General features: G+C 39.1%; 2 protein-coding genes across 4 annotated transcripts in view; one reads left to right on the top strand and one right to left on the bottom strand.

Annotated features, from left to right (window-relative positions):
- dnajc17 (DnaJ (Hsp40) homolog, subfamily C, member 17) overlaps positions 1–17,140 on the top strand; it is a 45,899-nt gene extending 28,759 nt beyond the window's left edge. The window contains exon 12 of one of the 2 annotated variants that reach the window (XR_007035061.1): positions 16,899–17,032. Coding sequence is in view for 1 of the 2 variants with exons in the window: in XM_047345073.1 (XP_047201029.1) it covers positions 16,899–17,024 (126 nt within the window). In the remaining variant the exon portion in view is untranslated. Of the gene's footprint in view, positions 1–16,898 lie in introns of both variants that reach the window. The other variant, XM_047345073.1, reaches the window with a different exon arrangement.
- Positions 1,688–7,631, bottom strand: LOC124855320 (cdc42 effector protein 3). Of its 2 annotated transcripts, none has more exons than XM_047345074.1 (2): positions 7,395–7,631; positions 1,688–5,301 (listed from the first exon to the last, which is right to left on the bottom strand). In XM_047345074.1, exon 2 carries the CDS (start codon positions 5,221–5,223, stop codon positions 4,624–4,626), a length of 600 nt encoding a protein of 199 aa, XP_047201030.1. In that variant the 5' UTR covers positions 5,224–5,301; positions 7,395–7,631; the 3' UTR covers positions 1,688–4,623. The 2 variants fall into 2 exon arrangements, with proteins under 2 accessions (XP_047201030.1, XP_047201031.1); XM_047345075.1 differs by lacking the exon at positions 7,395–7,631 and adding an exon at positions 7,138–7,341.
- Positions 17,141–24,550: the final 7,410 nt, after the last annotated feature.

Here is a 24,550-nt window from a genome sequence, read left to right as displayed (position 1 = left end):
AATCAGGTTCCTAGCATAATGAAACCATCACCGTGCTTGACAGTTGGTATTGCATTGTTAGGTGGGAATTCCTCATATTGATCATAATAATAACAGTCTTGTCATTGTGTCTGAATAGTTTAATCTTTGTCTCATCTGACTGAAAGACATTTGGTTTCGCCATGTAGGCAGCAGCAAATTTTAGTAGAGCTTGTAGGTGTTGATTTTGGAACAGACACTTCATTCTTGGTCATCTACCTCTGAGTTTATATGGATGATAAACTGACTTCTCTATGATTGATGGCACTGTTGTCTTTAGCATCATGACGTTTATGGTGGGCTTGAGCCTTTTTAGTTCTTGAGTTCCTAAACATTCTAACCAATTTCTTTAAATCTTAGATTGACAGCTTTCAACAGGTGCTGGAAACTTGAACAGGTGGGTGTTCTGACCGGACATTGAACCCAAACATACATCATAACAGATTTTTTAAATAAATAAACCAGGCTAATATCAACTTAATGTAATGGGCCCTGCTTCAATCCTTTAGAAAGTTTGTGGATTTTGTTTAACAGTATTCTCTGTGCCAGAAAACCAACATATTTAAAAAAACTCACCATTTCTGAAAATAAAAGAATGGTCAAATATCCAGCCAGAACTATCCCAGCACCTTATTGGTGGCTACAGTAAAGGTGGTTTCTCCACAATATGCAAAGGGACATTTATCCAAATATTAGTGGGGGTGTTTCTGTATTTTTGAGCCTGTATGTAAAATCTTATATATGGAAGTATGGAAATCCACAAGAAACTCTTGTGCACTTAATTCTTGTTTTCATTGAAGTTGTATATATTCCATTCATTCCATTCTGGAAAAATAAATGATTCAAATGCATCATTTCCAAAATTAACATTTATGTCAGATGTTTCTTTGTCATATATTTAATCTTCAGAAATTTAAATTTAGGAAAGAAATAGAAATAAGATCAATTTGAAATAAAGCTGCAAGTATTTTAAAGGTTATAGTGTATAAAAGTATCTCTTTAAAAATATTGGTGGTTAGATGGGACAAATTCAAGCCAAACATACTGTAGCTATAAATGAAATCTGTTCTAAGAGGGGTTCTTGCTTGTAGCTTCAGAAAGAGGATTTACACATGTGTCCCACCGTATGGATTACACAGTCTGACTAACAACTATAGACTGTAACTGTAATACTTCCACAGACGTCTGCCTTGACGCTTGGGTCTCCTGGGAGATGATCTCATCATTAATCACTGTGTTCATGGTTCAATGTAGGATGCCATATTATTTAAGGTTAATGCATCACACAGCATTTAAATCAGTGTTTTATATGCCTGCCTCCATCTAGTCCTAGAGTCAGCTCAGGGTTGTCACGACAGAACCAGATGCATCAGATGAGCTATTCTTGGACTGTGTGCTGGTTTCCTAGTGCCTGAAAAGTGTGCTCTGAGAAAACATGTCTGGTGTCAGGAAAGGATGCTTAGTGTGTGGCCGTGCGGTAGGCATACTGAAATCTGGCCTGAACACTTTCCGTTCGGAAATGATTGTGTAAGAAAAAGAGAAACTCCTTGGCTTATGCTAAACAATAATTAAATTGTAGTAACAAAAATGGGCAAACATATGTATATTATTGTTTAGTTCGTATAGTCTTGGATAAGATGTGAAAAGAAGAAAATTACAAACTTCTAACTCATTTCTTAGAGACTATATTATGCAAACATAACATTAGGGCTGTGGGGTAAGTGCTTATTAAGTTGCAGCCACATTTACATTTGAGAACGTTAGTCATAGTTTGACTTTACAGCCACAACACAAAGATCAACACAAAGTAATGCATAATTAAGAAGTGGAAGGAAATGCCAAGTGTGTCAACATCTGTGTTCTGCCCCGTTTAATCTGATTCCCCTAAATAACATCCAGTACAGCCAGTTGCCTTCAGAGGTAACAAATTGTTAGTAATTTGAGCTGCAGAGATCCTCAGCTCAGGTGCTGAGAATCTCTTGACTGTTATGTTTTTTTTTTTTGTTCTGAGTTTCAGCTGCTTTGCAAAGAAGAATGGGCAAATATTTTTCTCACTACATCTGCACAGTTCATAGAGACATTTGCATGCAACACTTATCAGTATTATTTCCCTTCTGCTTTACAATTGTGTGCCACTCTGTGTTGGTCTGTAACATAACAATAATTGGAGCTGTGGTTCAAATGTGACAAAATGTGAAAAATGTCTGGTGGTTTAAATACTTTTAAGACACGGTTGATCTCCATTAAAACACATTAAGACACCTTTTAGTGGAGTTGAAGGCGATGGTGTCTGTCTCATGTTTTCCAAGCCGAAGTGTGTGATTTAGATCAGAACCAATGAAAACTTACTCAGAAGACTCATTCTTCAGGACGATATGTTTTTTTAGTATTATAGTTTACTCTAGGTTTAGGTTTTTAGTTGAGTTCAGGCTGCCCAGGAAGGACTCTGCTCTGTTTTGAAGTTTTTTTTTTTTTTTATATAAGCAGAATGTACATTTGAAGTTTTAACTCTTCTTATTTGTTCTTATGGCAGCTGCACTACTTTGTACAAGTTTTCTTTCAATTACGAAGAAACAGAGCTTTGATCATCATGAGTCACTCTTGCTAACTAGTCTCCAGCTTTAACTGACACTTTAACCACACCTGGTAAGCTCCACCTTTGTTGTTTTGAGTTAGGCATGCATCAGATCAGTGAAAATCATTTAAACCAGTTGTTCCATAAACTCTCTTTCTCTGATGCAGTATTTTTGGCTGTAAGCATAGAGGCTTCTTTTAATGTAGATTTCTACACATTTCCACCTTTATTCATTGTGCTGCTAGTCTTATTCAAGACTATGATTTCTAAGAAAAAAAAAGATGGTGGACATCAGTGACATACAAAACGTATTCCATCCACAACAAGCCCCAAAAGGCTTGTTGTGCTGAGAAGTCAAGTACATGTCAGTACATCCTTGTGTAAAAATGCCCATTCAGTTTATCCACAAAACAACCAATGGTGGAATCTAAATGGAGTGCATTTTTTGCCTAACCAACCAAAGAACAGAATGGTATTTTTACAATGCAAAAAAACGTATGTCATAACATGTACAAGAAACAGACATATTCAGTTAAGAACTGAAGGCACAAAAACAGACATACGATGTAGAGGTATCCAAACATAATGCTGTCTCTATTTGGACTTGCGTAGAATTCTAAATCTATTGCTTGAAGCTGGACTTTTGTGGTTTGTGCATTTCCTGCGTGACCTTTAGGGTGCCAAATAATTTAACTGGTCCTGGGCTTGTCCCAAAGATCATCTTGTCACCCCCCCACTAAAGTATAAACCAAGGAAAGTGGTGGACCTTTGATGTCTGCACAAATTCCCACTTGGATTATGTGTGAAGAAAATGCAATGCATATACATGAGATGCAGCATGCATTTGCTCAGACGTTTGTGTTTAAATGCTCATCAGGACCTCTGCTGGAATAATGGCTGTCTCTGGCCCCTCTCCCCCTCCAACTGCATGTGTAGACGTATAGTGTTACCCGTCACCACTTTCTTTCTTGAGCGCCACCAGCCAGGTCATTGCACTCTGATTTGCAGCTAACAAAACAGCATGGGCTGCCATTTCTTTCTTCTTATAAGGTCTTGGACCTGTGGCCTGGCTTGGTATGCTGCCCAACCTGCCACCACTGGCTTGCTTTCATTGGAAGCAGAGCTAAATGTTTGTTTTCACTGTACTGCTGGGAATGAGAAATGGGGGGTTGCCTTGGTCTACCTTTGAGTGGGGCCTCTGGGATGCGTGCGGAGGAAAAATTGCCCTGTGCACACAATAGACGGGCAAGCACGGCAAGAGTCGAGACATCACAGCTCAAGGACCTTGGATTTCACCCTCAGCTTTCTTTCCTTAAACACAACACCCTTAAATCCTAACAGCTGCTTCTAGTATTGTGTGATTTGGGGGACTATAATAGTGGAAATGTAGATGAAGTTTAAAATGCCTACATATCAAACAGTGTTCATATGTTATCTTTACCATTATTTTGTTGGCAATTGCCGGTTACCATAATGTTCTATGAACGATTTTGCATGTCCTCTTTAGAAAAACAAGGTTTTTCTGTATCACATATTTTCTTTGCTTGTGTGCCAGTAAAGCAATTAAAGACATTATCCTGTGTACCAGCAAATATACAAGATAACCTTTATTTTATCAAGTGGCCTTGTTAATAAAATCAGGGTTGTCTTCAAATTAAGTCATGGCATTCTTCTCCATCACCTAAAACCATTAATATGTCACAGTGATTCAGTGATAAGGTTTGTCCATCATCTGGAGAACGTTGCTCAGGATTGAATGGGTCCACATCCAAACTGAATGAAAATCCACTGTCCTTGTCATTTGGTTTGTCAGTTTGGTCACAGGTCTCTGTAGACTCTTCATCCCTATTTGAGCCTGTGATGGCCTGGTCCAGGCATGCAAAAAGAATTGCAAGCAAAGTTATTCTGGCCTTACTACACTTTATCATGTCGTCTTAGTTATTAAATCAAGGTTTCCCAAGAGTAACAGAGAGAGTTAAATTTCTTTTCTACCATCCAATGTCTTACTAAGCTCAAGCATTGAAGATTCTTCAATTGTGCAGTTTGTCCATAACCCGGAGAACATCTTCCAGGATCGAGGGACCCAAGTCCAGACTGAAAGAAAACCCACTGTCCTCGTTGTTAAATACATCAATCTGGTCACAGCTCCCTGTAAACTCTCTGTCTCTATCAGAACCCACGCTGCCACGTCCGGGCCTGCGAGTCTGATTAGAAGCACAGTTATTCCTTCTTTCATCCGCCTCCTCGTTTTCACACTTCTCGTCTTCTTCACTGTCCATAAGAGGCAAAGAGCTACACTTCTTCCTCTTCTGGTCCACAGACCACTCAGGGCTCTGCATGCCCCCCGTTTCATCCAGATTCATACGTGGGGGTTTTGGCGGTGGCTTGCAGTTCAGGAAGAGGTTCTGCTCGCTCTTGGAACTTTGTCGGAGCAGGCCGTGACCCATCTTAAGGAAGGATAAATCTCCAAAACTGTCATTATGGCCATTGGTCCCAATGTGAGAGACGTGTCGGAAATCACCGAGGGGTAGACTGATCATGTTCACAGACATAACTTCTCTCCTCTTTGGGTCCCTGCTGGACCTGCGACTAGAGGATGGATTTCTGTACAGCGATGATTTAAGCGGCATCCTAATGGATTTGCTGGAGCTAGACTTCCTTCTCTGTGAGTCCTGAGTAGGTGACACAGCTTAAATGCATAAGGCCATCTGAAAAAACAAAGAAACAATTAGGATTTAGCTAATGGTAGTCTGAAGCAAGTCCGAGCTTGTGCCTGTTCTGGTATTCAGCACCAGATGTAAGCGCTGAGCTCTGTTGTTGGGTTTAATGAGAATTGACAACCATTGTTTAGAGACTGCACCTGTTGGACTCGATCTTAGCGTAATGAAATTCAGTATTATTTGGCAGCAGAGGGATGACCCAGCAAGGCTTTGAAGCCTTTGTTTATAAATATTTATTTTCCAAATCCTAGGTTCTTCCCATAAGTGCAGGTGTGGTCTTCTGCATATCCTCCAGAGGAAGTCTATTAATCTACTTAAGAATGCCAGTAACAAAAGCAAAAAAAAACATGCAAACACCCAAAGCGTAATTGTTAAGTATGTTGGATGCCTTGATACAGTTTTTAAAGCAGGAAGTATTTTTCTCTCAGTAACAGTCAGAAATAAAAGTAAATTTGCTTTGAAAAAAACAAATTTGTAGAATGAATGAATGAAGTCATTATTTGTAGTGACCTCAGAAGTTAAAGTTAAGTTAAACTAGATACAGGTATTCCTTAAACAAGATAACTTATTTGGCAAAATCTCAAGGTTCATATGCAGTCTGGAAAAGCATGTTTTTCCAGACATTTTTCTTTCTTTAATTTTTCTAATTGACCAAAGTCTATTTATGCAATTGGCACATTATTTTTGAACTGATTTACATTAAATGCACATGCTTTATCTTTTTAACTTACTGGCTTAAAGGGATCTCATTCAAAAAATTGAAAAGTGTCATTGAACCTCCTGTTTTCGACCTCAACTTTAAATTGAGGTTTAATTTTTTAGCCAGGTGTAAAATACGAAACAAAGCACTAAAACCTTGTTTTTTGGGGGGGATTTTTTGTAAACAAGATTTAGGTACCAAAACCGACGAACCTGGTTTTAAGAATCTGCATTTAGGCTTGAAAGCTCTTTTATTTATTTGACAACTGCAAGAGTTAAAGATTTTGAAATGGAGCTGATTTACGTTCAGATGCGTCCAAAGCCGAAGCCCTATACCACACTATAAAAATCGAAATTCATGTTCAGTTTTCTGTTGTTATTAAATTAATAGTTTGTACTCCAATGTCCAGAATAAAAACAATGCATAAGAAAATCTAAAAGACAGAGTATGGAAAATAATTGAATTTAAAATGTATAGGAACCTTGTTATGTTTTAAATCTATTACTGTGTTTTGACTTATTTACATCAGACAAGGTCTTACATAAAAAGTAATATTATAGCATCCGTCAAAGGATGAAGTCGTTGCATTTCGCAACCTGTAAGCATTTTATTTGCAAAACAAAACCGGATTCATCAACTCCAGTATGTCTATTAGATAATCTCCTCGCTGTTTTTTATTTTCCTTACAGTCTCCCAACACATTGTTTTGCCCACCTTAGCTCTACATTCGTGACTTGAAACACTAACTCTGTAAATTTGTTAGCCGCTTCAACAAACATGCTTCATCAGCCCGTAAAAGGTTTTATCGGCACTTTAGCAGCAGCAGGAGGTTGAGGAGCACGGACACAACAGCATTCCTTTCCAAACATGTCAAGTCAACCAAAGAGGGGTCTTATGATTCAGCTGTGAGGAAACACCTCATCGCCAAGTAGAAAATTAGCTCATTAATACAGGTTGACCCAAAAAAAACCATCCGTTTTAACTATCTCTTGTTTTTCAGATTAGTTGCTTTCCTCAGTTGCAGGTTCAAAATAAATAATTTGGAGGATTTCCTCTACAAGCAGCTTATCTAGAGTGACCGAGAACAATAAAACAGATAAATATTGATGACTACAGAAACTTACCAGTCTTGGTGTGGTAAAAAATACAGGATATTATAAGCCCACACATGCACACCCACCTCAGCCAGCAATCTAACCTGCTTCTAACTGCACTCCCTGACAAGCTTTTCATCGACAAGATGGGACTTGTCATCCTTTAGAGACCAAAGCTTATTGCACAGCTTAAAAAAAAAAGCGAAACAAGGTGTAGTCTACTCCTGAAGGAGATTAAGGAATGTTTCATTTAGGATGCAACACACTGCAAAGAAACAGTTTCTTACCTTTCTCAGCTTTAGTGAGGACCTTTAGTTCTTAGGCAATGAATCCTTTTATTTCAGTCAGCTTAAAATCCAGCCGGCTCTGCAGAATGTCCTTCAGGTGTGTTGCTTGTGAAAGACCTTACGTTAATGATAAACCAAAGGTGATCAGAGTACAAGGGCATCCAGGTGAAGGCTTTGCTTGTTTTTTTTACCTTTGTTTTTGAGAAGTCAACCCATTTCAGAAAGTCCTCAAGTCATCAGAATACACCATCCTGACTGCAGAGCAAGTCTGCCCTGCAGTCATAGGTGTTACAGTTGAGTTTTGCTGTTTGATTGGCTTCACTGTTTACCTGGGGGGGGGGGGGGGAAGTAGGTGGAAAACAGAAGCTGCTCATTTTTTCCATCTGTTACTAGTAAAGATTAAATCTTTGCTGGTTGGTTTAGTTCAAAAGAATGTGCTTGAGAGAAAAAGAGAGAACAAGAGAAAGGCCTCAATCAGTGTCTACTGATTGCATGCTTATTAAACGAAGTTGTAGTGGGTGAGCAAACAGGCCAGCCGCAAAGAGGAGGGGTAAACTGATCTCTAATCTCCATGCCATTGTCCCTTTTCTCTGCTGATTTCCTGTCTGCATTTTGCTTGTGAAAAGCCCCACAGTCCACCCCACTCCACAGGCTCTTCTGCCTGAATGGAGGCCTTAGGCTTCTCTGTACAATCGAACGGCACGCAGACATGTCTGAGCAGGCACACTGGGTTTCACAACAGAAATAACCGGTTGCCTTTCCAATTCTCACGCCTCCAACATGTTATCTTTGCCCTGGCATAGTAAGGCTGTAACCGACTGTAAACTGTCTCAAAACAACACCTTTGTTTTCTGCTCTGCTGTACTGATTCCAAATAGTAAATGGCCAGAGGTGCATTTCCTTTTCAGCTGTACAGGTCCTTCTCAAAATATTAGCATATTGTGATAAAGTTCATTATTTTCCATAATGTCATGATGAAAATTTAACATTCATATATTTTAGATTCATTGCACACTAACTGAAATATTTCAGGTCTTTTATTGTCTTAATACAGATGATTTTGGCATACAGCTCATGAAAACCCAAAATTCCTATCTCACAAAATTAGCATATTTCATCCGACCAATAAAAGAAAAGTGTTTTTAATACAAAAAACGTCAACCTTCAAATAATCATGTACAGTTATGCACTCAATACTTGGTCGGGAATCCTTTGGCAGAAATGACTGCTTCAATGCGGCGTGGCATGGAGGCAATCAGCCTGTGGCACTGCTGAGGTCTTATGGAGGCCCAGGATGCTTCGATAGCGGCCTTTAGCTCATCCAGAGTGTTGGGTCTTGAGTCTCTCAACGTTCTCTTCACAATATCCCACAGATTCTCTATGGGGTTCAGGTCAGGAGAGTTGGCAGGCCAATTGAGCACAGTGATACCATGGTCAGTAAACCATTTACCAGTGGTTTTGGCACTGTGAGCAGGTGCCAGGTGGTGCTGAAAAATGAAATCTTCATCTCCATAAAGCTTTTCAGCAGATGGAAGCATGAAGTGCTCCAAAATCTCCTGATAGCTAGCTGCATTGACCCTGCCCTTGATAAAACACAGTGGACCAACACCAGCAGCTGACACGGCACCCCAGACCATCACTGACTGTGGGTACTTGACACTGGACTTCTGGCATTTTGGCATTTCCTTCTCCCCAGTCTTCCTCCAGACTCTGGCACCTTGATTTCCGAATGACATGCAGAATTTGCTTTCATCCGAAAAAAGTACTTTGGACCACTGAGCAACAGTCCAGTGCTGCTTCTCTGTAGCCCAGGTCAGGCGCTTCTGCCGCTGTTTCTGGTTCAAAAGTGGCTTGACCTGGGGAATGCGGCACCTGTAGCCCATTTCCTGCACACGCCTGTGCACGGTGGCTCTGGATGTTTCTACTCCAGACTCAGTCCACTGCTTCCGCAGGTCCCCCAAGGTCTGGAATCAGCCCTTCTCCACAATCTTTCTCAGGGTCCGGTCACCTCTTCTCATTGTGCAGCGTTTTCTGCCACACTTTTTCCTTCCCACAGACTTCCCACTGAGGTGCCTTGATACAGCACTCTGGGAACAGCCTATTCGTTCAGAAATTTCTTTCTGTGTCTTACCCTCTTGCTTGAGGGTGTCAATAGTGGCCTTCTGGACAGCAGTCAGGTCGGCAGTCTTACCCATGATTGGGGTTTTGAGTGATGAACCAGGCTGGGAGTTTTAAAGGCCTCAGGAATCTTTTGCAGGTGTTTAGAGTTAACTCGTTGATTCAGATGATTAGGTTCATAGCTCGTTTAGAGACCCTTTTAATGATATGCTAATTTTGTGAGATAGGAATTTTGGGTTTTCATGAGCTGTATGCCAAAATCATCCGTATTAAGACAATAAAAGACCTGAAATATTTCAGTTAGTGTGCAATAAATCTAAAATATATGAACGTTAAATTTTCATCATGACATTATGGAAAATAATTAACTTTATCACAATATGCTAATATTTTGAGAAGGACCTGTATAACAAGAAAATATGATGTTTCCATGCAGGATTTCATAAACATATTGACTAAAAAAACAACTTTTATTTCCACATCAACACTCACCTCACCTGAATGTTCGTAGGTAGTGAAAGTACACATATAAAACCTTTTTTTATTTACGGTCTGACATTAAATCATTCAAAACCTTTCCTCTCCGGGGTCTGTTAGGATTGCCAAAATTTATTCCATTTAGTAAATCCCAAAAATGATGAGATTGATTTTTTATTTTTTTTAACAAACCTGACTGTTACAGCAGTTATGTTGGAAGCAATAGGCCATAATTCTAGGAAACGTTTGTGGAAGGGTGCACTAAACATTTGATCCAAGTCCTGCAGGGTAAAAGGCAAATCTGCCACAATCTAGGTGAAATGTCTGTAAACCTTCTAAATAAAAAGGTCCTCTAAAAGTCTTTGTCAATATTCTTGCATTTCACGAAAAATAAATAATTTTGCCAATCCTAACTGACCTAAAACAGGAAAAGTTGAGCCTGAATTAATGCCAGACAATGAGAATAAAAATGGTATGTGCCTTTTTATGCAGTGTATGTAAACATCTGGTTTCGACTGTAATTTTAGTAAAATATTTGCAATACGTTGAAGCATAAAGAGGAGTCTGTGATTATCCTTGTGCACAGCTTTGCCTTGTTCTTTGGTTTTAAATATGCATGTTATGAAATCCTTTTCTCTTCAGTATTCCTTTTAAATTCATCCAATAAACAATTGGCGTGCCGGCTTATTCTCTCTTCTTCTCTCGCTCTGTGCTCCAGTGCCAGAACAGTCTCCAAGACCAGACACAATTACTCACGCAAATGAAACCGTAACATCTAGCCAAGTCTGAAAAAGAACATTTTGGAGCATCTCACTTCTAAGAAAAACATCCCACTTCCACCTACAACCACAAAGCTGCTTTCATGCTAGAAGGTAGAACTTATCTGCCTTATTTGGAAGTGGCTTCAGAAGACCTGCAGTCTGACCGAAGCTGTGCTTACTCTGTTAGTGGTGCTCTCATGCTATGTACCCTCCAGACTGCTAGATTTAGCCAGGGCTACATTTCTGAAGCCTCTTTTCTAAGGCTTGACCATGGTGGGCACGGTGGTTTGATGCAGCTATGCTGGGTCTGAAATTTAGTTTTTTCTTCTGGCTGCAGAAGAAAAAGTGTTTCCAGATATTGCTTTGACTGATGCTGGAAGCCCAATGTGAGGCTTTGGTGGATACTCCCCAAGCCTTTTGTTGTGTGTTCTCCAGCTTCCGCCGTGCTAAGACTCCCAGACGGCCTACACTTAAAGAAGATTTACTGCTTGCTTTGTATGATTTCTTTTAACTAATACATTGTTTAATCATGTCTGAGATGGCACACATAGCTTTACTGACTCATTCAGCCTGTATTGCACTCATGATTCTCCTACAATTTGTTTCTTATACTGTATAGAAACTTTGTAGTCTTTCTGTGTTTTGATCTTAGCAAAGGTCTTGAACATTAAAAGGAAGTGTATGTACTTTTTTCTTTTGTCACCACTGCAATGAACCAAACAATCATATTATAAATGCGCCCTTTACCTTCCCTTTTAATTCGATATACTTCTCCTTATATACATTGCATCAGTTAACATTAAATGTGAATTTAATGTGAATTAATAATAATATATAACTCCCATTTGTGTATAATCCAACTCAGCCTTAATTAAAATCCAATGCAGTACAATCATATAATCAGAATTAAATCTAATAAAAAAGTTGATTTTAGATGATTCTTTCTTACAAACCTCTGAGGTCTTCATGTAGCGGCTGTATTTATATTGAGGTGAAATTACACAAAAGCAGCTACTTAAACCAATTGTTTGCGCTGGATTTTAAATTTAAATACTCGCTAGACATAAACTTCCATTTAGACTTAATCGTTTGTGGTTTGAAAAACATGAATACTGGTACATAAATACTCTTTCAAGGCACTCCAATTTATAAATTGGAGTAAGGTGTCCAAACATGTTCTGGTCAAAGATAAAACTGAGGTTCTTTACTCTGTTACTGTATTGTACCAAATTAATGTCATCTTTTTATATGCTGTATTTTTTGTGTTGATAATTAAGAAGAGTTTATCTTGACCCATTTTCTGTTAAGATCCACTCTACAGACATCATGATTTTGTTGCACTTTACTTTTGGACAGACCTCACACATGTCATACTGGTTCAGATACACAGACAGGCCCAGACAATACTTCTGAAACCATGATGCTGAAGTGATGATTGGGTCACGGAAAGCTTTTCACATCCCAGCTGTATTGACACACATTCTGATGACATTTGCAACAGATATGGAACTTTTGATTTCTGCAATGCCACTGCAATTTTTCTCCGAACCGTTTATTCCTTTGGAACTAAATGAAAAAGGTAATCACATATATGCTAGAACTTTTTTCCTAGTTAATATGAATCAGAAAAGCAGGTGTAATGATATATCATGTTGCGGTCATTACTAAACACGAAATCTTGTTTGAAGAATTATTGTGTTAATTAATACAGACAATAAGTAGTGACAAATGGTGCATTGGCTTCAACACATTCAAATGCTCAACAGAGGGAAACACAAAGCAGAAATTTTCAATCCAAAGAAACATTTTGAATTTTAGTTTGATACTTTCAGTAATTTCAGCTTTTTTGAGAGCCTTCAGGTTAAAGACTGTTCTTCTACCAGTTGGATGAACTCATTTGTTTTAATGAGGAGTCTTTTGCAATCAGAGAGCTTTTCCAGGAACCAAAGAATGTGAAAGAAGTAATTTAGCTTTTACAAAATATATTGTTGTAAATCAAGCGAGGTTGAGGCCCTTCATTTCATATTTCTATAATTTTTAACGCCCATCAATCAAAGAGAGAAATGCCTGGAGTTAAGGTCTTTGTAGCCATTTTTCATTTCACTGTTTATTTCTTCTACCTCTACAGATTCCAAAGGAAATCTCTGACTCTACATAGCAGATGTCTGTTCTGATTAAAACAATGACCACCGACGAGCATATGCTGAACCCAAGCACATTTGCTCATATATAAAAACACAATGCTCCATTGCTTTAAAAACATTTGGATTCACAATCTGTTTATATCCTGATATCTATAAACAAGCACTACACTCCATGCTGTTTTACACTGAAGGTGTATTCATGGCCTTTTTCACCTTTTGTCACGTTACTGTCACGTATTGTGGTATTTTGTTTTATACGGTACAAATGCCGCTGTTCTGTGAAGGAATCAGAAGTTTGTTAGAGAGCATTAGGGAACAAACAGCATAATGAAGATGAAGGAACACAGCAGACGGGTCAGAAATAAATAAGAAGTTGAGTTATAAAACCAAAATCCCAGGCATCTCATGAGGCTCTGTGCAACTCTGCCTCCGGACAGGAGAAGTATGGCACAACTGCAAATCCACCAAAACATGCCTGTTCATCGACACTGACGGGCTGGAAAAGAAGACCATTAATTAAGCAGCCAAAAGGCCTGCGGTAACTCTGAAGGAGCTGTAGAGATCCGAAGCTCAGGTGGAAGAATCGTCAACATTAAAGCTACTAGTTGTGCATCCCACAAACATTGCATTTGTGAAAGAATGGAAATCTTCATTCTTCAATCTACAATCCAAAACACTTGTTTTACATTTGTTGGTCTAACAAAGAAAATTCTAGAAAAAAATACATTAAGGTCCAACTTTTTAGGTTCGTGTTTTTGCTAATTTAGATAATATTAGGTACAAGTGACATGAGAGGATCAGGTTGAGGCTTGGTCTTTGAGCCATTGCAGTGGCTCCATTTTTTTGCTGTTTCAGTCATTGTGCTGTACTCTGAAAACTATATTTTTCATAAAAAGTGCTACATTAAGGTATTTTAAGTACATTTCGCCCCCTTTTGTCACATGGCCTGTGTCGAAAAAAAAGATTGTGTTGGACTACCACTGTCACAGGCTTGCATGACACAAAGAGCTAAATACACGAGTCAAAATTTGAACCTTAGTCTCTGAGGTGTTTGTTCTTCCTCAACAAAAACTGGATTACTTGCTCAACCCTTAGAGTTGTATGTCTGCTGAGTCTTGAAATGAGTAATTTATTGCTGTTAACAACGGTTACGTTTCGTCTGCGCAGGAATGTCACTCCTTGTGTTGCTCCAGCATTTGGTACACACACACACACACACACACACACACACACACACACGCACTAAAGATATCTAAATATAGGTGTGTAAGACTGTGTGTAAGTCCCCATAAATCACATACCCCAGGAGTTGTGACACACAGAAACACACGCTATGCCACTGCACACGCACACTGTAGATAAATAGTTCCTTGATTAACCTGACCACAGTGCCTTACAGACTGAAATGTTGGCCTAAAACACAGAAAAGGCTTCTTAGGGGAAAAACCTCATTCTTCCCTTGGAACTCTGTCCAGTCGCTTCCTGGCACAATTATTAACTACATAAAGCTCTCAGATTACTGCTGGTATCAATAAATAATTCACTATTTGGTAATCTGTCAGGCTGCAATGCTCCCAGCATGGAATGACAAATATTTTAACAAGATATGCTCATCAAACTCATGCTCTAACTTGTCGTTTTTATCACATAGACACACTGAAGCAGTCGCCTGTGCTTCACACACAGCCAAAAGAGTGGTGTAATGTGAAGTCGATCTGAAAAACCGTGCTGCGGGAACACAGTGGCCATCTGCTCTTTGAGAGACTTCTTGCTGTGTGTGTTAAACTGCCTGACTCACAGAGCTGATGATGTTCAGGATGTCATATCGGACCTGGGGTCAGACGGGTTTCGGCTGTTAGATGAGATCAGCCCATGTGGTGATGACACATGACTAATCTTCAGATTGTTTCTTTGTAAAAGAACATCTCAATAAATTTGAATATGAAGGGTAATTTATTTTAAAAAGTGAAACTTGTACATAGATTTACTAAACACTGTGCTGTGTTTCAGGTGTTCTATTCGTTTTCATGCTTATGGCTAACCGCTAATGAAAACCTACATAATTCAATGTCTCAGAAAATTAGAATATTACATAAAACCGATGTAAAAATTTTTATTTTTAATACAGAAACCTCTGCCTTCTGAAATATGTATGTATGTGTAGTAAATGCACACAATGCTCCTTTGGCATAAGTTACTGCATCAGTGCACTGTGGCATGGAGCCAATCAGCCTGTGGCACTTCTTATCAAATATTTTTTTAGTACTTGTTTTTAATTTTTTATGCTACTTACTTTCGGCTGAGGTGTTAAACAAGCGCAGGTTCCAGCTGGGACTTTACAAACAGAATGATCCAGTTGTTGCCATGTCCTGGATACGTCTGTGTGTGGTGGCTCTGGGAGCGCTTACTCCAGCCATGGTCTCTTCCTTGCACAGGTTTTTCTACCACACTTTTTCTCTTTCCACAAAACCTTTCATCAATATTCCCTTTTTAGCAATGACCTTTTGAGGCTGTGAAGAAATGTCAAGTTCACAGTCTTCCCCTTGATTGTTTAGGCCATAACATAACACATTTCTGGGTTAAAAATCCTTCTTTTTTGGGTGGTGTTTTGTGGTTTCTAACTCACCATGGGTTCCAGCATCAGACACCCACACAGGCACGCATGGATATCCGTGTTTAGTTATAGGGTGATGCACTGACCAAACATCTAAATTGTAAGTTAACTCCCCAGGCAAGGAATCATCCCTAGAAGAGATTCATCTCATTTCCCATTTAGCACCTGTTAGTAATCAGAATTCCTTAAACACTACTTGACAATATGTTGGTAAAATGTTATAGAGTTGCAGTCTTCCTGGGTGCAGTGTAGTATTGTATCCAGTAGAGGGCATGAAAGAAGGTTGTATTTGGTTCGTTTTTATACTTGTTTATGTTTTATTTAACTTGAAGATGCAGGAGTTGTTTATTTACTCAATGGCATTTGCATGATATTTCATAGTTGTGTGTCAGACGAGGGCTTGAGTTCACATTATTGGAATGATAATAGCAGGTTTCCTCAATCCAGGGGTGGTGTGGGGGGCAGCTTCCCTTCACCGACCCTCCACTCTCTTCTTCCTCCTCACTTTTATCCTCTGTCTCTCTGCACATGGATAGTGGAGTCCCCGTGATGCTTTCCAGATGTCTCAGCGATCGGATTGACAAAACACTACCTCTGCTCTTCAAATTGTTCTCATTCATGTCCTTTAAAGCACGCACACACCCGCCTACTTTATCCTGCTTCTCACTGTCTTGGTAAGGAGACATTTTCTTGGCACAGAAAATAGTTTTTTATATAATCCTTCCTTTTAATGGATGGCTCACACTGCAGAGAAATAGCCACTCTAAAATGTGATATTGGTCTGTGCCACATCAGGATAAAATGGATGTCCTAATACAGAGCTTCCTTTCTTCATTAGCGTTGCACTTTTTCTCTTTGTGACGATACAAACACTTCTGTGTTGTATTTGTTGCCAGTGCACAGATTTTATGATTGTTTCATACTGCTGAGTTATCCAATAAATGTCTGTGGATGCAATATTTAATTCATCCCAGTCTAAGAGTACTGTCCAACTATTAAGCAGATTTGAACCCTTTAAAGAAAAATAATCAACACCATAATAGTTAGGGCAACTGTTAGGCCTCTTTCCAGCCCTAATGTTTAGGTAAAATGACTTCAGGCTGCAGGATTTCCCTGTCACAGCGTCTTTCTGGCCAGCTATCTCATATCTGATCTCTCTGTCATGCTGCTGGTAAGTGGGATGAGTCTGTCTTTTCTCTGCACCCACTGTTCACCTATTTGTAAAATCAGACAGACATCGAAACCTGACAAAGCTTATTTTATTGTCTTATATTTAAAACAGACATTTGGCTTTTTAAAATCCAAACCAATAACCGTGTCTTTTTAACTCTGTCTACTATACTAAAATAAACCCTCCTTGCCTTATGTTTCAACTCTGTGTTTTCTATAGGGTTCCCTTTCAAATGAGCGCGACTATGAGACGATAGTGATGATGAGGATGAGGCAGGCTGCCGAGCGTCAGAGGCTCATAGAGCAGATGCAGAGAGAGGATGATGAGGACGCTGCAAAGTCCTAGCACCAGAAGATCCAGATGGGCTGTTTTAATCTTTAGTTTCATAAAGAATCCTGTGTTTTTTGGTATTGTTTTATTGTAACACGTGGTGTGGAAAATAAACCCTTTTAATAAAATAACAAAGCAGTGTTTTCATTTATTGTCTTGTTTTCCCTCTTTATATTGCATAGAAAGCATATCACAAGGAAAGAAGACTGTAATATTTGGTTTGGAATTTAATTATAAAACATAAACATCATAAATGCAGATTTTTTTCCATGCATAGAAACTCAGATTAGCCTGTTGCAGGGGTTCATGTCTAGACAAAGTGCAGGCCTCTCCATCTTCATCGTGCATGAAGATGAACTTAGGTCTGTGTTGTTAATGCAGGGTCACAGTGACTAGATTTATGATGTTACTCCGGTAGTAAGGGGTTGTTATTGTACAATTTACAAAGTGTAGGGCAGTTCTGTATTGACTAGACACACCTGCCCACACTGTAACACCAGCACCACCAAAGGCTCATGTGGTGATAATAGTGACTGATGCATCGCGTTCTCCGTGTCGTGTCCAACATCGATGGTGGCCATCATTTCTGCTCAACGTGACGCGACTTTCATCAGAGAAGAGTCAGTGCCGTCTCCTTTGATTTTGTAGGCCACAATTTCTGAAATAAAAATCTATTTTTATTGGTCTTGAGCATTCTAAAGTTATTTTTCCCCACTTATTTAGTCCAAAATGTTAAGAGACTGATAAATTTCAAGTTTTTTCTTAATCTACAGGTCCTTCTCAAAATATTAGCATATTGTGATAAAGTTCATTATTTTCCATAATGTCATGATGAAAATTTAACATTCATATATTTTAGATTCATTGCACACTAACTGAAATATTTCAGGTCTTTTATTGTCTTAATACAGATGATTGTGGCATACAGCTCATGAAAACCCAAAATTCCTATCTCACAAAATTAGCATATTTCATGCGACCAATAAAAGAAAAGTGTTTTTAATACAAAAAACGTCAACCTTCAAATAATCATGTACAGTTATGCACTCAATACTTGGTCAGGAATCCTTTGGCAGAAATGACTGCTTCAATGCGGCGTGGCATGGAGGCAATCAGCCTGTGGCACTGCTTAGGTCTTATGGAGGCCCAGGATGCTTCGATAGCGGCCTTTAGCTCATCCAGAGTGTTGGGTCTTGAGTCTCTCAACGTTCTCTTCACAATATCCCACAGATTCTCTATGGAGTTCAGGTCAGGAGAGTTGGCAGGCCAATTGAGCACAGTGATACCATGGTCAGTAAACCATTTACCAGTGGTTTTGGCACTGTGAGCAGGTGCCAGGTCGTGCTGAAAAATGAAATCTTCATCTCCATAAAGCTTTTCAGCAGATGGAAGCATGAAGTGCTCCAAAATCTCCTGATAGCTAGCTGCATTGACCCTGCCCTTGATAAAACACAGTGGACCAACACCAGCAGCTGACACGGCACCCCGGACCATCACTGACTGTGGGTACTTGACACTGGACTTCTGGCATTTTGGCATTTCCTTCTCCCCAGTCTTCCTCCAAACTCTGGCACCTTGATTTCTGAATGACATGCAGAATTTGCTTTCATCCGAAAAAAGTACTTTGGACCACTGAGCAACAGTCCAGTGCTGCTTCTCTGTAGCCCAGGTCTGGGGAATGCGGCACCTGTAGCCCATTTCCTGCACACGCCTGTGCACGGTGGCTCTGGATGTTTCTACTCCAGACTCAGTCCACTGCTTCCACAGGTCCCCCAAGGTCTGGAATCGGCCCTTCTCCACAATCTTCCTCAGGGTCCGGTCACCTTTTCTCGTTGTGCAGCGTTTTCTGCCACACTTTTTCCTTCCCATAGACTTCCCACTGAGGTGTCTTGATACAGCACTCTGGGAACAGCCTATTCGTTCAGAAATTTCTTTCTGTGTCTTACCCTCTTGCTTGAGGGTGTCAATAGTGGCCTTCTGGACAGCAGTCAGGTCGGCAGTCTTACCCATGATTGGGGTTTTGAGTGATGAACCAGGCTGGGAGTTTTAAAGGTCTCAGGAATCTTTTGCAGGTGTTTAGAGTTAACTCGTTGATTCAGATGATTAGGTTCATAGCTCGTTTAGAGACCCTTTTAATGATATGCTAATTTTGTGAGATAGGAATTTTGGGTTTTCATGAGCTGTATGCCAAAATCATCCGTATTAAGACAATAAAAGACCTGAAATATTTCAGTTAGTGTGCAATGAATCTAAAATATATGAATGTTAAATTTTCATCATGACATTATGGAAAATAATAAACTTTATCACAATATGCTAATATTTTGAGAAGGACCTGTATGTCAGTATAGCTGACAGCTAATAAAAACCCAGTCGCCGTAATCCGAAGAATTCACAGACTTGAGTACTTGAAATATCTAACAATTTATGATTTTTGTTTAGTGAGCGGAATTACTGAAATTAATAAACATTTCAATGTTATTTATTTTGATTCATCTGTACGTTCTGATTTTTTATCGGACATATTGTCAGATATTGAAGGAACGTTTATTAATACCTCGCTGCATGGCATCTTACAGTGTGTGTGTTTAGTCTTTTCTTGTTGGGTCTTAAAAGAACCAGAAGCGCCAAGCTGGGCAGCAACACAAGCAATCAAAATAGCTCCATGATGTCATTTTCATCAGTCACCAATTCTGTGGCCAAACGTGACAAATTATTATCTCATAACTCAAACCAAACAGGTTTTGAAATAAAAATCTTTCCTCCATTGCCTGCATACTTGATTAGCTACTCCAGGATATGTCAGTGGCGTTCCAAACCGCAGACTGTGTGATTTGACTGTGTGGAAATCATTTCTGCCCCATGTTAAACCAGTAATCAGGCTGTGATTGGAACACTAGGTACGCTTTTATGAAATTCTTGTGGCCTCATTGTGATGAAAAGGGAGCTTACTCTGGAGGTTTTCTATTTTAGATCTGCTGGTTAGGATGATAGTTCCTCTAATCTGTCTGTTTGCAAACATTTTCTCATAATTGAAGAGGCCTTAGCTATTGATTGGGCTCTCAGCATGTGCTCTGTGCTAGAGGGTGACACGGGAGTGGATTTTCTCTCCTGTCCCATCCCGCTCCCACAGAAAAATGTCTTGTCCCATCCCAATCCCAGGCCAGCATAACGAAAAAAATCCTGTCCCGTCCCACTAATGGTAAATTGACTCCCACTCCCATCCCGCTCCCATTCAGAACGACTCCCACTCCTGTGCCACTCCCATTTTTGTTTTCTTCATTTAGTCTTTTGGCAATTTCTTTGAAGGACCAGTTAGGTCCCTGTTTTTAGCTGTAGTAAAGGCCAGTGAAAGTAAAAAGAATAATAATGAAGAAATAATAAAATATCAAACAAGGAAACAGACCATGTCTATCTTAGTTGAATAAACAAAATGTACCTAGTTGTATTTTACTTATTTATTAAGTGATCGTTTCCTTTGAACAATGACATTACTTTTATGTTTCTAGTTGCTGGAACGAAAGAAAAATGCACCTAGTAAGAGAACTGTACTTGTTGAACAAAAGGACAAAAAGGCATTACCTTCACAATTTAGAAACTGTACCTCAATGGTTCACAGCCCTGGTCCTCAGGGACCCCTTCTCTGCAAGTTTTAGATGTGTGTCTGCTCCAGAACACCTGATTTAAATTCTGACATGACCTCCTATACAGGCATCAAGAATGGAGGGTCAAACTGGACAAAATTAATACAATAAAATCATCATAAAATAAATAAATGTTGTGAATGTCCCATAAGTGAAGTAAATGTAACATGAAAGAAATGTAACATTAAATGTGCCATTAAATTAAAGGTACCATTTATTTATTTAATACATCATTAGAAACAATAACTGTACCATTATATAATGAAATGGAATATTATGCAATTAAATATGCCACTGAATAATTAAGTAAAATTTTAAAGACGACATGACGTAATTAGTGGTACACTTAATATTTAATAATGATGTAATAAATAAATTGTACATTCAATTTTTTTCTATTTCACAACATATTTATTTAATATCTTCCCTTAATGAAGCCTATCTATACGGAGCCCGCGAGGGGACATGGGGGGATTTTTTTCTTTTTTGTGTCCCCACACAATAGTCTTTGCGTTATTTCGCAATACTTTGTGGGATAGTTTCCAAACCAGATAACTGCAAAAATGAAACAAACACTACACCCGTTTTGAGATTTATTGAGTTTTATTTTGAAATCAGCCTTAAATAAAATTATCTTCAAATCAGACTAAAAGACAGTTTTTATCCACAAGCTGTCAAACAAACTACTGAACAATAAAACTGCACGAAACCACATATGTGACACTTTGTTTGCTTATTACTGCTGCAGGATGTGTACTTTTTTTTTTGTACGCCATTAGTGTTTTTGTTTTTATCGTGATTTGAACGGTTCTTCTTATTCTAAGCATTTAATCGCATTGTTTACTGCGTGTTAACCTGCATATGGCAAATAAACCATATCAATCACATATCAGTGCTGTTTGTTTTATGAGCAGTTTGTCATCTGTGCTGTTGCTCCAAAATGCCGAACGCAAAAGTATTGCGTGGAGACGCAAAATAAATAAATTTCCCCATGTCCCCTCACGGGTTTCCGTACCTTACCTCTTAAATCTTTAGTGCACATGCAGTAGTTTTGTTGGTCAGATGAGACTTGACACATGATGGTACTTTTGGTTTGATGAATGAAGAGATGCAGGACTGATTTAATCCAGAATCTGTCTTACAAGTGTCCCTGAATCACTGGTGAACTTGATTACAACTAAACACGTTTTACAAGCAGCAGACTGCGTGTTAAAACCGCTACATTCAACTCTCCTGAAGGGCGGTAATATTTGCGACTTTCCTGTCAGCTCTATGAGTTTAATAAATAAGTCCTTATTTCTGACTTTACGTTACAAATCCAATTTTACCACGTCCAGTTCTCCACCTGCGTTTGTTCCCTCCATTCTGAACGCAGGTGGAAAACATCGATCAGAAGCACTGTTGGCTTGTGGGTCGTGTAGTTCGTTTGACTCGCATTATAGTATAGGCTTCTTGGAAAAAAACTACACAATGGCGGCGTCAATCCAAGTTTTTTTTTTTTTTTACGTTTATAACAAAGTCTCAGTTTTACATTTCCAAGGACAATTGATCCTAGTTTATTATCCCTCCTATTGGTTAGCTCCCGCTCCCGTTCATTTTTTATCCTGTACCGTCCCAATCACGTGATCTTTACTGAAGCTGTCTCCTGTCCCACGGGATTCCCGTGGGAATCCCGTGACCCGTGGGACTCCCGAAAAAATGTCAGCCTCTACTCTGTGCTTGATATGTTCCTGTAATATTTGCACGTGATCTCTGCAAACTCATGCAAATATATTTACACGTAATCTCTAAATGCTCTCCAAAGTTCTCCAAACTAGGGCTTATGATCAATGAATATGCTATTAACTAAATATCTATGCTGTTTGTGGTTGAATTTTTCAACCATTAAATACAGTAACTAAGTAGGTTGACACATTAGACATAATGTTTGTTGCTTTTATTTAACCTTTAAAATTTGATAAAGTACTGATTCACTTTTGGTCATATTTTTAAAACTAAATTTCACAGATCATAAGACAACTGTTATTGTTGGAGAACAATAGAAACAACAGAAAATCTTCCAAAAATGTTAACAAATTCTGAAACAAAGAACTGAAAAACACAATGCAGGCCTAAGTTTGTATTTTCCAGTGTCATGTCTTATTGATTCTCTTGTGAGACATTTCTTCTAATCTGTGTATCCTCACAAAACAGTTGGGTGCTGTCAAACAGATGTGTCCATAACACAGGAACAGTGGGTCTTCCCTTGTTGTCACACAGTAAGAAAGTTCTGTGTTACAATCCCAGGCTGGTGTCTTTCTGCATGCAGTTTGCAAGTTGTTCCAGAAGATATGTGGGTTCTCTGGGTTCTCCAGCTTTTTACCACAGTCCAGAAATGCTTGGTTAATTGGTCTCTTTAAACACTCCCTTAACACTCCTGATTATCACAGTACAAACAGTCCTTTGTTATATATTACGCACACTGATATTGCAGCCTTAACCTCCACTAATTTTTGGATAAATGTTTCTTAGTGAGATGCAAAGACAACACACGCTTCTTGCAGTCATTAACAAGCTTCTGGCAGCATATTTGATCACTCTTCATTATTTGAAGTGGTGGAGTTTATTTAAATTGCATGATTTCCGTAAGTCCATAAACTTTTGAAAGGATTTGGGTCGGCTCCATGCCTGAAGCCTAATGTTGGCCTGCTTTATCCATTTCTAAATTTGTTTTGATGTGTTCATGGGATAGTTGCCCTGTTGAATCTTTCAGCTGTGTCAAACTTTCACTTGTCTGCCCTGAACTGTTAACATCAGGTTAAAGGAAATAGGTCAGGATGTTCAACAATAACCCAGGAGCACGCAACTCTCAAGCCTATCAGAACCTGGAAGACGCTGGAACACCAGTGCCACTGTGACGCAAGTTTAACATTAGTTATACTGATGCATGGCACAAATTGAGTAGAATAATGAAGGTGGATTACCTTTGTCAAATTTTTCAAATTCCTCTTAAATCAAAAGCTAGATGGTTGACATCTGGACACAACTTAGGAACAGGACAATGATCACAAACACACATCAGAATAGGTTTTGGAGATAAAGTAGGATAAAGTATGTTGGTGTTGATCTGAAATGAGACGGACCCTGACCCTAATAATCATTTTAAAAGTGGTTGAATCTCCAATTACAGGTCCTTCTCAAAATATTAGCATATTGTGATAAAGTTAATTATTTTCCATAATGTAATGATGAAAATTTAACATTCATATATTTTAGATTCATTGCACACTAACTGAAATATTTCAGGTCTTTTATTGTCTTAATACGGATGATTTTGGCATACAGCTCATGAAAACCCAAAATTCCTATCTCACAAAATTAGCATATCATTAAAAGGGTCTCTAAACAAGCTATGAACCTAATCATCTGAATCAATGAGTTAACTCTAAACACCTGCAAAAGATTCCTGAGGCCTTTAAAACTCCCAGCCTGGTTCATCACTCAAAACCCCAATCATGGGTAAGACTGCCGACCTGACTGCTGTCCAGAAGGCCACTATTGACACCCTCAAGCAAGAGGGTAAGACACAGAAAGAAATTTCTGAACGAATAGGCTGTTCCCAGAGTGCTGTATCAAGACACCTCAGTGGGAAGTCTATGGGAAGGAAAAAGTGTGGCAGAAAACGCTGCACAACGAGAAAAGGTGACCGGACCCTGAGGAAGATTGTGGAGAAGGGCCGATTCCAGACCTTGGGGGACCTGTGGAAGCAGTGGACTGAGTCTGGAGTAGAAACATCCAGAGCCACCGTGCACAGGCGTGTGCAGAAAATGGGCTACAGGTGCCGCATTCCCCAGGTCAAGCCACTTTTGAACCAGAAACAGTGGCAGAAGCGCCTGACCTGGGCTACAGAGAAGCAGC

This window comes from Girardinichthys multiradiatus, chromosome 19, assembly GCF_021462225.1.
Source record: "Girardinichthys multiradiatus isolate DD_20200921_A chromosome 19, DD_fGirMul_XY1, whole genome shotgun sequence".
In the NCBI taxonomy this organism is placed as follows: domain Eukaryota; kingdom Metazoa; phylum Chordata; class Actinopteri; order Cyprinodontiformes; family Goodeidae; genus Girardinichthys; species Girardinichthys multiradiatus.
Note: the sequence above shows the minus strand (reverse complement) of the source record. Positions and strands in the feature narration are given on the sequence as shown.